Source organism: Salvelinus sp. IW2-2015, linkage group LG20, assembly GCF_002910315.2.
Source record: "Salvelinus sp. IW2-2015 linkage group LG20, ASM291031v2, whole genome shotgun sequence".
NCBI classification, from domain to species: domain Eukaryota; kingdom Metazoa; phylum Chordata; class Actinopteri; order Salmoniformes; family Salmonidae; genus Salvelinus; species Salvelinus sp. IW2-2015.
The window spans coordinates 62,452,517-62,468,848 of NC_036860.1; the positions used below are offsets into that span (position 1 = coordinate 62,452,517).

The 16,332-nt window shown below is 41.0% G+C and overlaps 1 protein-coding gene across 1 annotated transcript; it reads right to left on the bottom strand.

Moving 5' to 3' along the window:
- Positions 1 to 1,081: 1,081 nt before the first annotated feature.
- Positions 1,082 to 16,261, bottom strand: LOC111981293 (hippocampus abundant transcript 1 protein). The gene is made up of 12 exons (XM_024012511.2): positions 15,940 to 16,261; positions 14,236 to 14,334; positions 12,603 to 12,665; positions 12,051 to 12,178; positions 11,575 to 11,689; positions 10,161 to 10,379; positions 9,838 to 9,951; positions 8,431 to 8,502; positions 7,772 to 7,884; positions 6,115 to 6,212; positions 5,308 to 5,471; positions 1,082 to 4,586 (listed from the first exon to the last, which is right to left on the bottom strand). Exons 1-12 carry the CDS (start codon positions 16,018 to 16,020, stop codon positions 4,344 to 4,346), a joined length of 1,509 nt encoding a protein of 502 aa, XP_023868279.1. The 5' UTR covers positions 16,021 to 16,261; the 3' UTR covers positions 1,082 to 4,343.
- Positions 16,262 to 16,332: the final 71 nt, after the last annotated feature.

Below are 16,332 nucleotides of genomic sequence, written 5' to 3' on the forward strand. Positions count from 1 at the left end.
CAGAATTTCTTAACTATAATCCTTCAGAAAATACATTTTAATTTACAGTGTTTGCATTTAACTCTTACATTCCATAAGGATGCATTAAGAATTGTGATAAAAACATTCAAGATTTATTGTGAAGAGAAAAAGTGATGACAGAAAAAGTGTCTGTAGGGTGTTTCCAGCTGCTAAGAGTCTGTTGCTGTCTTATATGACCTGCGGTCACCATGGAAACACGTGAAGAGAGAGAGAGAGAGAGAGAGAAAGCTGTCACCAGTTGTGTAAATTACTTAAGTAGTACATTCAACTATTTTTATATTTTATATTCATTTTTTGTACTTTACTTTTTTATATTTGACAACATTTTACTTCACTACATTCCTAAAGGAAATGTCCTTATTAGTCCATACATTTTCCCTGACTCCCAAATGTACTCATTACATTTTGAATGCTTAGCAGGACAGGAAAATGGTCTAATTCACACACACTTATCAAGAGAACATCCCTGGTCATCGCTACTACCTCTGATCTGCTTTACTCACGAAACACATGCTTCATTTGTAAATTATGTTTGAGTGTTGGAGCGTGACCCTGGCTAGCCGTAATGATTTATTTCTGTATTTATTTTTTTAAGAAGAAAATGGTGCCGTCTGGTTTGCTTAAAATAAGGAATTTGAAATGATTTATACTTTTGATACTTAAGTATATTTGACTTTTACTCAAGTAGTATTTTACTGGGTGACTTTCACTTTTACTTGAGTAATTTCCTATTAAGGTATCTTTAATTTTACTCAAGTATGACAATTGAGTAATTTTCCCACCACCCTAATGCTAACCCTAACCTTATTTAAGCTTTTTGGTTTTAATTTAAGACAAAAGCAAAATGTTTGTTTTCATACATTTTTACAATATAGACAATTTTGACTTTGCAGCTGGCTCATCTAGCGGAAAATAGCTCAGCTCTGCCTCCTGGACCAGACTCATCCGAATAAACGCCAGCCTGCCCATTCACAGTTAAAATCTTCCATCTTGATTTCTATTGGGAAAGTACACAGCACAACACCGCCACCATGTGATCAAAATATGAATACCATTAAAATAGTTTACATTACTTGACTTCGGTCATGTTTTTTTATTATTACAATTCAAAGTTTTTTCCTTTTTTTTCCAAGACAAGACTTAAGAGGTATATATATACATAGCCCGTGTATATATATATACATAGCCCGTGTATATATATACATAGCCCGTGTATATATATACATAGCCCGTGTATATATATATACATAGCCCGTGTATATATATATATACATAGCCCGTGTATATATATACATAGCCCGTGTATATATATACATAGCCCGTGTATATATATATACATAGCCCGTGTATATTTCATTTGTTTGGGTTATCATGAGCAATAACTTCCACTTCATGTACACTGTTAGTCCACATCCCAAATGGCACCCTATTCTCTATATAGTGCAATATTTTTGACCAGAACCCGATGGGGCCCTGGTCAACAGGCCCTGGTCAACGGGTCCTGGTCAAAAGGAGTGCACTAATAAGGGAATTGGGTGCCAGTTTGAGACAAAGCTATAGTAATTTGTCTTATCTTCAGAAATGAACATGTTCACTTGTTAGGCACGTTTGTATAATAATCCTCTCAAAGATGCTGGGTGTAGATACAGACATAAAGAGCACATGGTGGAATGTGTTGTCTCAGTTATAAATCATCATCATACAAACAAAACTATGAAGATGATGTGTAACTATGATAACAAAATCATCATGTTACACAAAATAAGAAAAATACTTCATTGGGTGCATTTCAGATTTGTGGGCAATGAAGTTCTAAACGTGTTCCCAAAATATAGCAGTCCTAGAGATATGTATTGTAACAATTCCGATATACTTCTCCATAACATATACAATAGTCTTCATCATAGAATTCATAATAATAATAATTCCTTTTTACTCTTACAGGTGGGTACGATATAACACTGGAGGAAATTCAACAACAGTCACTGACTGAAAGTAGCTGTTGACCTTCTGACATCAATTTATGGATTCTTGGTCAAAATACTTCACAACAGGATTGGGGTTGGAGGTGACAGATAGGAAGCTTTACCTTCTCCTGCTCTCTTCAATCATTTCCCTCGCTGATAGGAACCTGCATACATGTACCTTAGAGAACAAGGAAATGACTGGCAAACCATCAGGGGAAAGCAGAAGCACTCACAATCTCTGTCTGAGCACAACCAATAACCAATCAACTGTATACCTAATATATTGTTTATCGTTTCATTTCAGAGACAGACAGGAAGACATGTGTAGCTGTGTCTTTCTGTCCCCATAGCCACGTTTTGGGGAATATAAATACTTTTAAAAGTTCACATTCAGGTACAACACATTTTGTGAGCTTTCTAATACTATACTCTTAAAAAGATCCATGGACAGCTAGTCACTATTCATGCATTATGCATACAAACAGGAATCTCCTTCAGTACATACTCAACTTGACACGGGTATTGAGTGCCTTTACATACAGCTCTAGGTAGGTCTAGACAAACTACTTCCTCATTCACATTAGGGAAAACAACTTGGCGTTGTTGTTCATTGGGGTTAAATATTAGTTTTAAAAACCTGTAGGTATACAGGCTAATACCTTTAATTCAATACAGTATGTACATATCAAATATGAACATTTACACATTGTGACAACCTCACAGAAAATAATCATTATGTACAATAAAAATGTGCCCCTAATGGATTTGATCAGGTCAAATTGCTTTCTCTTAATTTATATTTTATAAACCCCGGGTTAGTGAAGTTTGACTCTTGGGGGGTGAAAACTATTTGAGCTAATGATGGTTTGGCGTTAAAATCAGAATAAAATAAAATAACATTCAAAATAAGTAATTTTTAAAGCTGAGGTAGCTTGCAACACTGGGACATATTTAGTGAAAGAAAAAAAACTATGGGCTAACCCTAACCCTCCCTAAAAATAAAAATAAATAAAAAATCCACTCCCATCATATATTCCAGGGTAAGGTTATACTTAAAAAAAAAAGATTTTAAAAAATTCTCCCAAAAATTACAAAAAGAAAACCAGTAAAAACGTGTTCCTCTAAGTTAAATACATTATTATTACTACCAGAGTAGCCTAGACATTCCTGTCAATATGTTGCAGAACTTTAGCAATATCATTTTTACAGTATGGATAATATAAATAAAATACATCATATATTTTAAGATAAAAACCCTTTTTAGTACAGTAGCAATCAAGATTTCACAGACTGAACAGAAACTGCAGAGCACTGCATAAAACCATGACAACCATAACCTAATGGCATCATCCACACCTCAGCACTGCCTCCTACTGACAGGAGGCCACATCCAGTGAATATCTTAAATAGTTCCATGTTCTCACTATACAGGAACACTTTTAGCAGTTACTCTAGGACCAGTGGTTCAAGTACCAAAACTCTGCACAATAAAGTGAGAAGTTGAGATCTTGGGAGTAAAACACCAAGATCTAATCTTCCTATGTCAAATATCCTATCATCCTAATCTCCCATGTTTCCCCACCARTTATAAGACAATGATATGATAAGTGCTCTCTGAATGATATGAGTTGTTGTAAGGCTTGTGAACAGAAGCTCCCATGAAATATCGGACTTACAGTATATATCTCATCCATTTTATAATGTCGTAATCTTATGGCTGCTCGTAGTGAACAAGTCTTCTAAGTAAATATTTTAAGTGTTGTTGACTGACTACTGGCACATATCTTCTTGCATTTCACAGATTCGGTTCAAGCCTCCTTGTATTGAGGTACCATTAGGTGTGGACTACAGTAAATTCTGAGCTTGAAGATGCGTTAAAGCAATTAAATGCCGGGCACAGCAAGCTCTTTCCCTTCTACCTCTACTGAACAACTCAATCTCCCCAGCGGGCAAATCTGGTTGAAATGGCACCAGATACCAACCAGTAACCAGTTTTGCACGCTGGGTCCGCCATCTTCGCTATCACTCCCTTCAGAATTAAAACTTAAGAGTCCTAGAGGTGAAAACCAAAAAAAGATCACAACATCAAATCCAATCCTCCTAAAAAAAATATGTAAATACTAGTTCCTATGGGACAGGGGCGGGGACTAGTTGGTTGTGCAGTGCAGAGTTGCACACAATATTGAGGTTTGTTAGCTAGGCCTCTCTCCCTCTCCTCCGTTGGGGATACGTAGGCTACATGKGGGGCGTGGTACCCGTAGCTGGTTGTAATAATACCAAAGCCACCTGCTGCCCTCCATCCTCCCTCAGTCACACGATGCTGTTCTGCAGGAGCCACCTGCTGCCCTCCCTCAGTCACACAACACTGTCCTGCAGGAGGGGCTCAAAGTCCTCGTCGCTGGTCGGCGCTGGCGTGTCCTCGTCGCTGCCCGGTAACGGGGTGTTGATGTGGACGCCGGCTAGCATGGAGGTATCCTTGGCGTCAGCGCAGGTCACCACAGGAGGTTCGGTGTTCTCAGGGATAAACAAGGCTACCAGGAAGGCCACCACCACCGTGCATGAGCCCAGCAGGAAGGGAGGACCGGGGATCAAGGATTTCTGTATGGAGAGAGACACGCTATTATAGATAGAGAACTTCATTTGACATTCATACAACACAAAGAATATAACCCATCTCTGAATAAAGAAACAGAAAGATAAAGGAATATGGCAACGGGAAGATTGCAAGTGCCTACTTAGGAAGAAACATGTTTTAAAGCTAAATGAGACAGAAATGTATACAGCTATTGTAACGGCGTTCCTCCTCCTCTTCATCCGAAGAGGAGGAGCAGGGATTAAACCAAAATGCAGCGTCTTGATATGACATGATTTATTTTAAGTAAAGACGAAAACACGAACTTCACTTGAAACTAAACAAAACAACAAACGGAGTAGACGAACCTGAACATAAGAACTTACATAACACGATGAACTCACGAACAGGAAAATGACTACACAAAACGACGAACGAACGAAACAGTCCCGTATGGTGCAAACAAACACAGACACAGGAGACACGACAAACAAAGTGAAAACACCTACCTTAATATGATTCTCAATCAGAGGAGATGAAAACCACCTGCCTCTAATTGAGAACCATATCAGGTACCCAAAACCAACATAGAAACAGAAAACATAGACTGCCCACCCAAACTCACGTCCTGACCAACTAACACATACAAAAACTAACAGAAAACAGGTCAGGAACGTGACAGCTATATAAAGTCTGCCTATACAAGAGCCACAATGAAGATGTTATTGGTGATCGTGATGAATTTACCTCAGTCGGGGGGTTAATAGGTAAAGGGTCGACGGGGTACTCTCCCTGGATGGGATCGATTGTGTTCAGCTCTACGTTAAACATGAAGAAGATAAGTCCGTACAGCGCCGGGCCCAGACCGTTACACAGGCCTCGGATACCAGTGATCATCCCCTGAACCAGACCTGAGGAGAGACAGGTTATACATTTATTTGTCAGGGACCATGAGTACCTGTGGTCCCTGGGCAGAACAACATGACATCACAGAGGATACATCCATGAGACTTTGTTTCTGATCAAGGCCTATAAATGATAACCACAGGATATTTTTATTTAACTAGGCAAGACAGTTAAGAACAAATTCTTATTTTACAATAACAGCATACCCCTCCCCTAAACCGGACAACGATGGGCCAAATGTGCACCGTCCTATTATGGGACTCCCGATCACAGCCCAGTTGTAATACAGCCCGGGATAGAACCAGGGTCTTTAGTGACGCCTCTAGCACTGCGATGCAGTGCCTTAGACTGCTGCGCCACTCGGGTGCCTTAAATTTCTGCTATACGTCTGCTATGAAATAAATAGTCAAAGTTAAAAACATCCATGCCTTTATATACTGTGGTGTGTCTTAATAGAAAATGTCAGTAAACATATTTTTCATATTGATTCACTTTCAAAATGACAACGGAGGGGGCAAAGGAAGAAAGGTGGTACCGAAGAGAGCAGGACAAACAGACAGGTTACATGAAGGGGAAAAGGRGAATATTTTAGAGCAGGACAAACGGATGAAGTACATACAGAAAAGAGAAATAAAGGGAATGTCTTACCTTGCTTATCTGGGTCTGCACAGCGAGACACCAGGGCGCTCACTGCAGGAAAGGTGATACTAGACATGGCTGCTACTGCACCTGCAGCCCACATCATCCTACACAGAGAGGAGACAGTGGTTAGCTACAGACACATACAGTGTGAGACATCACTTAGCTATAGGAACTAGTAACCACACCCTCAGGACCAGCCCTTCTGAGCACGCTCAGTGACCTCTGACAAAACTGATCACGATTCCCCTTCGCTTTTGCTTCCTTTTTTTGTGTGATCGTTTTTCATTTGAACAAGAGAGAGATAATTGCATTAAGGGTTTTTTTAACAATAAAGTGGACAGTCAAGGACTTGTAATATTCTGTATTTATAAAAAAAAAAAAAATAGTGTGAGTTCTAACTGTTGTCTAACTGTACTTAACTGTCAACACAGGCCAGCCCTGTTGATAGTACTCAGGTAGCCACAGTACAGGCCAGCCCTGTTGATAATACTCAGGTAGCCACAGTACAGGCCAGCCCTGTTGATACTACTCAGGTAACCACAGTACAGGCCAGCCCTGTTGATACTACTCAGGTAGCCACAGTACAGGCCAGCCCTGTTGATACTACTCAAGTAGCCACAGTACAGGCCAGCCCTGTTGATACTACTCAGGTAACCACACTACAAGCCAGCCCTGTTGATACTACTCAGGTAGCCACAGTACAGGCCAGCCCTGTTGATACTACTCAGGTAGCCACAGTACAGGCCAGCCCTGTTGATACTACTCAGGTAGCCACAGTACAGGCCAGCCCTGTTGATATTACTCAGGTAGCCACAGTACAGGCCAGCCCTGTGATACTACTCAGGTAGCCACAGTACAGGCCAGCCCTGTTGATATTACTCAGGTAGCCACAGTACAGGCCAGCCCTGTTGATAATACTCAGGTAGCCACAGTACAGGGCAGCCCTGTTGATACTACTCAGGTAACCACACTACAGGCCAGCCCTGTTGATACTACTCAGGTAGCCACAGTACAGGCCAGCCCTGTTGATACTACTCAGGTAACCACACTACAGGCCAGCCCTGTTGATACTACTCAGGTAGCCACAGTACAGGCCAGCCCTGTTGATACTACTCAGGTAACCACACTACAGGCCAGCCCTGTTGATACTACTCAGGTAGCCACAGTATAGGCCAGCCCTGTTGATACTACTCAGGTAGCCACAGTACAGGCCAGCCCTGTTGATATTACTCAGGTAGCCACAGTACAGGCCAGCCCTGTTGATATTACTCAGGTAGCCACAGTACAGCCAGCCCTGTTGATACTACTCAGGTAGCCACAGTACAGGCCAGCCCTGTTGATACTTACTCAGGTAGCCACAGTACAGGCCAGCCCTGTTTTATACTACTCAGGTAGCCACAGTACAGGCCAGCCTGTTGATATTACTCAGGTAGCCACAGTATAGGCCAGCCTGTTGATACTATCAGGTAGCCACAGTTACAGGGCCAGCCCTGTTGATATTACTCAGGTAGCCACAGTACAGGCCAGCCCTGTTGATATTACTCAGGTAGCCACAGTATAGGCCAGCCCTGTTGATACTACTCAGGTAGCCACAGTACAGGCCAGCCCTGTTGATAATACTCAGGTAACCACAGTACAGCAGACAGAGTTGAAGGTGACCCACCATGGTTCTGACCCGAAGCCGTACCAGGCCAGCTGTAGAATCTGGAAGCCCAGGCCCAGAAGGACCGTGTTCTTGTTTCCAATAGTTCTCATCAAGACTGTCAGAATAAGTGTCTGCAACAAGAGGGAAACAATTAATACATTTAAAAAAATATCAAATGTTTTTATAAAGCCCAATTTACATCAGAAGTCATCAAAGTTCTTTACAAAGTGCTAATTTATTTCATATGTATTGTAGGCACACTCAATAAATATTGTATTCATAGGAATTACACAATTTGCTACATTACATTATAATGCCTTTTTAGAGCGGGCATGCGTCGGACTAATAACCGAAAGGTTGCTAGATTGAATCCCCGAGCTGACAAGGTAAAAATATGTTGTTCTGCCCCTGAACAAGGCAGTTAACCCACTGTTCCTAGGCTGTCATTGAAAATAAGAATTTGTTCTTAACTGACTTGCCTAGTTAAATAATGAAAAAAAAAAAATGTCAGCATTCTTTACATCTAAACGTGGAACTTGATTCAATTCCAAAGGACAATAACTCATTTGAACTGACACATGTTGTTAACCTAAGACTTGATTAGAACTGATTGTTCAGTAACACATTGCAGTCTCCCACAGACAGTTAAATGGAGGAGTATTGCGCCAGATACATACCTGGGCTATGATGGAGAGGATCCCAACCACCCCGATGAACACTGCGATTGTTGCCGATGAAAAGTTAATGACCTGAGATAGAGAGATTGAGAAATAAAAATAAATGGAGAGCGAGACAGAGAGAGAAAGGGAGAAAGACAGAAAGAGAGAGCCATAGACAGAGGGAGAAAGCCATAAAACAGCATTAGTCTCCCTCTTTACTCCAAAGCAAATTAATGCCACTATGTTAAACGACAAGCACTTGACTGTGCTCAACGGAGAGTGAGCTGTTCAAGTAGAAGAGAAAGGAACGGCGAAAGAACGAAATCTCTATGATTACAGTCACCCAGCTATAAGGAACTGAACCTGTGGTAAACGACACCTTGTACAGAAATAACTCAACTGTTCTTCATCTCTTGTTGAGATGATTTGATGTGTTGAATTTTATGTGGATGTTTTCATTAGCAATCTGCACACAATATTGAGGTTAGTTTGCTAGGTCTCACTCACACAGATAGTCTACATGGGGCTGGGTACTCATAGCTGGGTATAATAATACCAAAATCTCATGATAAATGAAAGGGAAGTTTTTATCAGTCTCGGGTAAATGAAGAGCAGGTGTTTAATTGTCTAAGGTAGAGGAACAACTAGGCTTTGGCAGTATACCATATATACCAGGTCATTTGGAAATAGTATTGAAAAACCATCCTGTGGCTGTCAAAACTATTTACCACAATCTTTTTTTTTTCTTTTTCTGTAGCTACTTTAAGTAAATACCTGTAGTCAACTGGTGCAATTTGTTAGGAGATAAAGCAGATTCTGTTCTTCATTTCACCTGTCACATTATTTTACATTATGAAGTTTACCATGGTTCCCCAGTACAGTTGAGCCAGTCCCGTGTTTGTTTGTAAATGGCACAACGGGAGAAAGCACGAGCAGATGAGTCCAGCTGTGTATTGACAGGGATCACGTTTTATATTGAAAGCCAGTGTTTTTTTGCTTCAAGAGTGATCAGGGACGTGTAACTATTGTTTTCCTTCACCGAAAATACATTAGTGCAACATATTCGGCAGAAAATAGCTTCATTGTCATCAGATGACAACAGAAGTGCAATGCACCTACCTATATATGTATGCTCCTACCTGTATGTATAACTTTATGAGCTGGATTTCCTAATGTTTTGCAATTAGTTTATTTACATTTGCACTCGTTAGCATATTTAGCTAGCAGCCTCCATGGAAATCCTCTATTACTTGTGCTAATTTTGTTAGCATTCTGGTAATAGACGCACAATGGTTTTTTAGCGTTTTTTGGAGCCCCCTTTTGTACTAAGCCAGTAATACTGTAAATCCTGGTGTGAGAGAAGAACGGTATGAGGATTTGAAAATCTGGATACAGCCCGACCCTAGGAACAAGTTGGATATTTACCTGTCTAAGATATAGGAAGAAGCTGGAGTATTGACCAGCCTCAGGTAGGTAGGACAGGAACACGGTTATACAGATGAGAAGAACTGTGGGATCCTTTCCCACTTTCCTCATTGACTGCAAACAAGAGAGACACCAAAGGCTTTAAACTAAAAGAGACACCAAAGGCTTTAAACTAACAGAGACACCAAAGGCTTTTCAAAATGGCCACAGACACTGATGAAGCTAGGTAGCCTACTAACGTGTCTGTACGTATAGTATATCCCAGCCAGATCTCATTGACTCATAGCATGGTATAGCATGGCATAGAATACTGTAGCACTCACCTGGAAGGGGTCTGCCTGCTCCCAGGTGATAGGTGCTCCCCAGGTGTTGAGTCTCATCTTCTCCGGTAGGGACTCAGGCACGGCCAGCAGGATGAAGCAGATGTCTGCCAGAGCCACCAGCGTAGCCACCAACACCACCAGGTTGTCACCGTAACACGCGGACAGGTACGCCCCGATGGCCGGACTTGTCACCAGGCTGGCTGCAAACGTAGCCGACACCTAGAGGAAAACACACAGAGGACAAGGTGTGTTTTAAACTAGTCTTTTTTAGGTCCATTTATATTTAATCACGATAGTCCACTCAGCAACAATTGTCACAGTTTTCCATGAAGTCCTGTAGTGTACTTTATTATTTTTTAATGGTATTGGAGCCGATAGCTGTCAATGACCCAATGTATGCAGCTATTTTTCGCATTTCACAAGTGGTTAAGCTATACAAAGGAAACGTAATTCATGTTAATGAATGCTATTCTTCATTCAACGCCAGGGCTCAAAATACAAAGTGAAAAGGATGGGAGAATTCAATGGGATACGACACACTGCATGCTGTGACCTCAAGGGACTGCATGAGATCTGAAATCACTGTGTGAAGGATTGTAAAAACATGACACAACTAACATCTATTCAACACAACAGAACACATTGCATAGCCTATATAAAAGTACAGAACTTGATCTTCACCCACATAACTGTCAAATAGAATTGGAAAGATGACCAGGTAGAATTATCCACTACCCTCTACCCCAATCAACTGAGGAAAACACTGTACATCAGGGATGGGCAACTGGCGGCCAAACTTACTGTTGCGAGTTAGAATAGTAGAATAGAGCAGGTAGAATTTCACAATGTGGTTGTGCATCAGCAGTTTTCCTCTTGTTATGTCAGTCACTGACAGTCACTCAATTAGCCCATGTCAGCTAAATATTTTGTTGATTGGTAAGTTATTAAGAATTACCAGCCTGTGGGGCCCCATTGATTTTGTTAGTCACACACTCAGATATCACATTCAAAACCGCAAACATTTCTATCCACCCTATTGCAAAATGTGTAGAATTGCATGAAATTAGTTATAAAATTGCTCAATCTTCTCTCCGCCCCATAGCAAAACGTGTAGAATTGCAGCAAACTTGTTTTAAAACYAACATTTTCTCTACGYCCCGCTTTCAAGAGGGGGAGCTGCTAAAATATTTTGCTTGCAAGGTGGGGGCCCACAAAAAATAAAATAACACGTTGCTTATGGCCCTCAAAAGGCTAGGGCCAAGGCTAGGGACTGCATATGTAGGTATGGATGTGGGTACGCAGAACAATTAACCACTACGGCCCCTCATGATGAGTTCAGATGTTTTGTGGCCCCCACTCCCATCAGTTAACCATCCCTGCTGAAGTCATAATAAAAATGTAACTAGCTCTTTACCAGTCCGTATGCTGTGCTTCTTTCATGCTCCTCAGTGACATCAGAGACATAAGCAAAGATGACAGAGAAGGTGACAGAGAAAGCCCCTGACATGGAAATCGCTKCAAAGTACSACCTGAGGGAGGAAACATTATGTCAGTCACATCCAAGGCAGTGCATTCCACACCACATACTTGACAAATAAGATCAACAAACACTCCTACAGACTCTAAAGCTAAAGATCTATTGACAGGCATAAAAATGTTTACCAATTTGAAAGGCTGACTAAAATTGTTAAAACAGACAGCTATATGGTGGTGTGTGCATAGGTGGGATAATATGGTATTTTCATCTAAACCAGCACTGTTACAACAGCACTACACAAGATTCCCTGTTTACATGTACTTATTGTTTAATTCAAATCAAAAGACACAATGAATACTGAACCAAATCACAGCAGTGTTTTTTCTTGGTCAGAAGAGAGGTGCAGGACTTACCAGGGACTGAGTCTCATGAGTGGGATGGGGGCGCAGGTGAAGAACACAGTGACCAATAGGAAGGACCGCCTGCCCCACACATCTGACAGGGCACCAATGAGAGGGGCGCTCATGAAGGACAGGAGACCCTGTGGCGGAGGAGGGTGAAGAGGGGGAGGAGCCTCTGTTAAGAACGTCATGTTACCGGGAACCCGTAATGAGAAGCCTCATTGATCTTTAGTGTAAATGAGAGTGAGCTGAATTATAATCAAGTAGCAGCAAGAAAATGGCTGCCCTTTGCTCTCCTGAAATGACATATGATAAACCTACATTAAACTTAAACATCCACTAGTTATGAAATAATTAGATACTAGAATTTCTTTTTTAATAGAGTACCAGAATACATTATAGAGTGATGCTTTTGTTCAATCGCTCAGGGATGCAACTCTACGGGGGTCCTCATAGCAGTGATCAATCAATTACATAATTGGTTAATTATTTGGGAGATATACTGTTCGTAGTCTGCMAAACAACATGTTTATATTTAAGTTATTTCTATGCCTGATATCTTACCTTCACACCTTGAATAAGGCCATTCATCAGAAATGTGTGCTGTGGAAACGTTTCATGTAAAACCTGCAAAAATAAACCACAGAGAAACCACAAACATCTTTAAAAAGGGGCTCTTGCACAGATAGGGTGCCAACTGCCAAGAAACCATAGTCACACACACAGACAGCTGTGTGCTTAACAAGCGGTTTTACAAGCCAAGAAACCTACCCTACAGAGAGAAGACTAGAAGAGACAGATGGGGATGAAAATAAGAGACAGACTGGCAGTGAGAGAGAGAAAGAGAGCGAGAGAGAGTTGATAGCTGTGCTAGAGATATACTGAACAAAAATATAAAACGTAACAATTTCAAAGATTTTACTGAGGTACAGTTCATATAAGGAAATCAGTCAATTGAAATAAATGCATTTGGCACTAATCTATGGATTTCACATGACTGGGCAGGGGCGCAGCCATGGGTAGGCTTTGGAGGGCATAGGTCCACCCTCTAGGGAGCCAGACCCAGCCGAACATAATTAGTTTTCCCCCACAAAAGTGCTTTATTACAGATGGAAATATTCCTCAGCACCCCCCTCAGACAATCCCACTGGTGAAGAAGCCGTATGAGGAGGTCCTGAGCTGGCGTGGTTACACGTGGTCTGCCGTTGTGAGGCCGGTTGGAAGTACTGCCAAATTCTCTACAATAACGGAGCCGGCTTATGGTAAAGAAATTAACATTAAAATTCTCTGGCAACTGCTCTGTTGAACATTCCTGCAGTCAGCATGCCAATTGCACACTCCCTCAACTTGAGTCATAGGTGGTATTGTGTGACAAAACTGCACATTTTAGAGTGGCCTTTTATTGTCCCCAGCAAAAGGTTCACCTATGTAATGATCATGCTGTTTAAACAGTTTCTTGATATGCCACACCTGTCAGGTGGATGGATTATCTTGGCAAAGGAGAAATGCTCACTAACAGGGATGTAAACACATTTGTGCACAACATTTGAGAGAAATAAGCTTTTTGTGCATATGGAACATTTCTGGGATCTTTTATTTCAGCTCATGACACTTGGGACCAACACTTTATATGTTGCATAGATAGATAAAATAGATAGATACAATAAAATAGGTAAGATAGATAAGATAGATAATCCTGCAGCAACAGAACATTTGAATTATGTGAATTATAATTAATGGTAATTTTGTAGAGGTTGATACGTTTTTCATAAAGAGAAAGTCAAGTCTAATTTCTAAATGGAATTTACAAACTTCAGAAGCCATTTAAACCTCAAATACACTAAACGTTTTAAATGTNATATCCAGGAGAATCATTGTTTGTTTGATACTGGAATAAAGACTCTGTTTCTATTACGTCGCTTTTGGGTCCTCATTCACCAGCATAACAGATAATCCTGCAGCAACAGAACATTTGAATTATGTGAATTATAATTAATGGTAATTTTGTAGAGGTTGATACATTTTTCATAAAGAGAAAGTCAAGTCTAATTTCTAAATGGAATTTACAAACTTCAGAAGCCATTTAAACCTCAAATACACTAAACGTTTTAAATGTCCTGCTTCAGGGTGATCTTTAAGATCCTACATCTGTATCCTACATCTGTAAACAGACAGGCCAGCTGGAGATGGAACTCACTGTCAGCATGGGAGTGGTGAGGAGACCCCAGGCAAAGAACTCCAAGAAGATGACCACGACAGCATGGGAGACACTGGGTCTGCCAACGCCATGGCCCGGCTGCAACACACAGGAAAGAAAGGTGGCCATTTTAGACTGGGTTCGATCCAATTTTAAAACATCCACCAAATTAACAGCTCTCACAGTGTGATCATTTTTTCAACAGCATTTCAAAMAGGCTACCATTTACTGAGTCTAATGTCTAATGATGCTGTCTGAATGGGATTATCAAGATTAAATCAGTCTGAATCTAAATCAATAAGAGAAAGAAATCCCACTGCTCCACTTCTCTTTCAAGGTGAATCAGTCACTTTCTTTGCTATTTGAAGACATCCACGTGGGGACCTCTGAAGGAGTCCGTCAGTGGTATTTGAGGAAGGCAGAGATAGGGGAGCACAGGCCCCTAGCTACTTAACACAGGCCCCTAGCTACTTCACAGCACAGTGATGCAGACTTTAGTCTTGGGAAGATTGGGACATGGCCGTTAAATGACAGTAGAGATTGAAGGTGGGCCTTCTATTACTATCCCTCGTGTTGTCAGTGAGTGCACTGAGTTTGTCTGTGTATATGTAATATGTATGCATGAGTGAGAACTGGGGGAGAGTGGGATGTGGTTGTGATCTCAGCTCGCTGTCATGCAAGGTGGAAATCACGTCATGATCACCAAGCCTAATCTGTGGAATTAGACATACAGTAGCCAGGCCTAATGGCGATTCAATCACTGCTGGCTTTTCAATGTTGTGAAAAATAGAGTCAGGCCTAAGCATTTAGTTGTGTTAATTACAAATAAAACCACTAATATAAAATTAATGTCTCAATCCACTTTGATGCATAGCTCAGACTAATAACATAAGCCTTGTTAAACCTCGAATACACTACACTTTTGCATTTCCTGCTATGCAGGGTAATTCACCAAAATTAGTTATTAAATTAAGATCCTACATTTGGATAGTACAAAATGTAATGTTTTCCTTTTTTTTATTATGCCATCTGTGATTGTGTTTTTAGTCCAGGTCATCCTTCCTTTCCAAGGTAACACCATGGTAACACCTTCCATGGTCCTGACAGCTGGCTATTGGCTAGAGCACAGCCAGCATCATCAACAACAACAATTATCCAAATATTAATTTGAAAACAATACATTATCATGATAATGCATTCTGTCTATGAATACATGATTATGGAATTATCATGCAAACAGCTTGCGTTGGGGGGAAGCCGGGGGATGTTATGTAATGGCAGCGGCATAACAATATTATACAGGCTTCAATAAGCTCCTCCGCAGCTATAGGCCTTAAGGCGCTACCCCGAGATATTACCGGCCGCGTCCTTCCAATAGGCGTTCCAACGTAACCATCTATCATTATCGATAATCTAATAACACATTGATCCACATTTCAAAACGGATTGGTAATAGCTTTAGCGCAAGAATGTGTCGCACTTTAGGCTGACAGAGCCGTTTCATTTTCACAAGGTATGTCGAGTACACAATGTCCGCTTATGTCATAGCCTGCCGCTACCGCAGACGCKCTCACAGCTGATACTCCATCGTTTGCAGTTTATGTGAAATCGATTACATTGTTACATTGTTACATTACACAAATACTATAGGCTACATTCCCGGCTGCAATAGGCTACCGAAATAAAGACGATTAATTCACATACCGTGGGCCCATCTTTCATGATAATTTTCTTGACCAACACAATACGGTTGGTACCCTGTTGATCTTTCTCTCCCGGAGTCATCTCCTCATTACATTTTACCGGAGTTACATAGAATCCATGCTGCGTAGGGATCTTCGGTTCACCCGCTTCTTCCAGGATGCCTTCTTGTTGAGCCTTGGAAGGCTAACTGTAAAAAAAAATACTTGTTTATAACCCAGTAGTCCGACCGAATCGACAACACCTGCGAATAATGTACAAAATGGATATTGCACACGTCATCAACACGTCCTCTCGATTCCCTCTGTACAGAGGACAGCGCACTCCAGCGATGGAAGATTAGAGATGGTGCTAAAGGTACTGACTGCGGATCAGTGTGTAGTTTTATGGCACCGT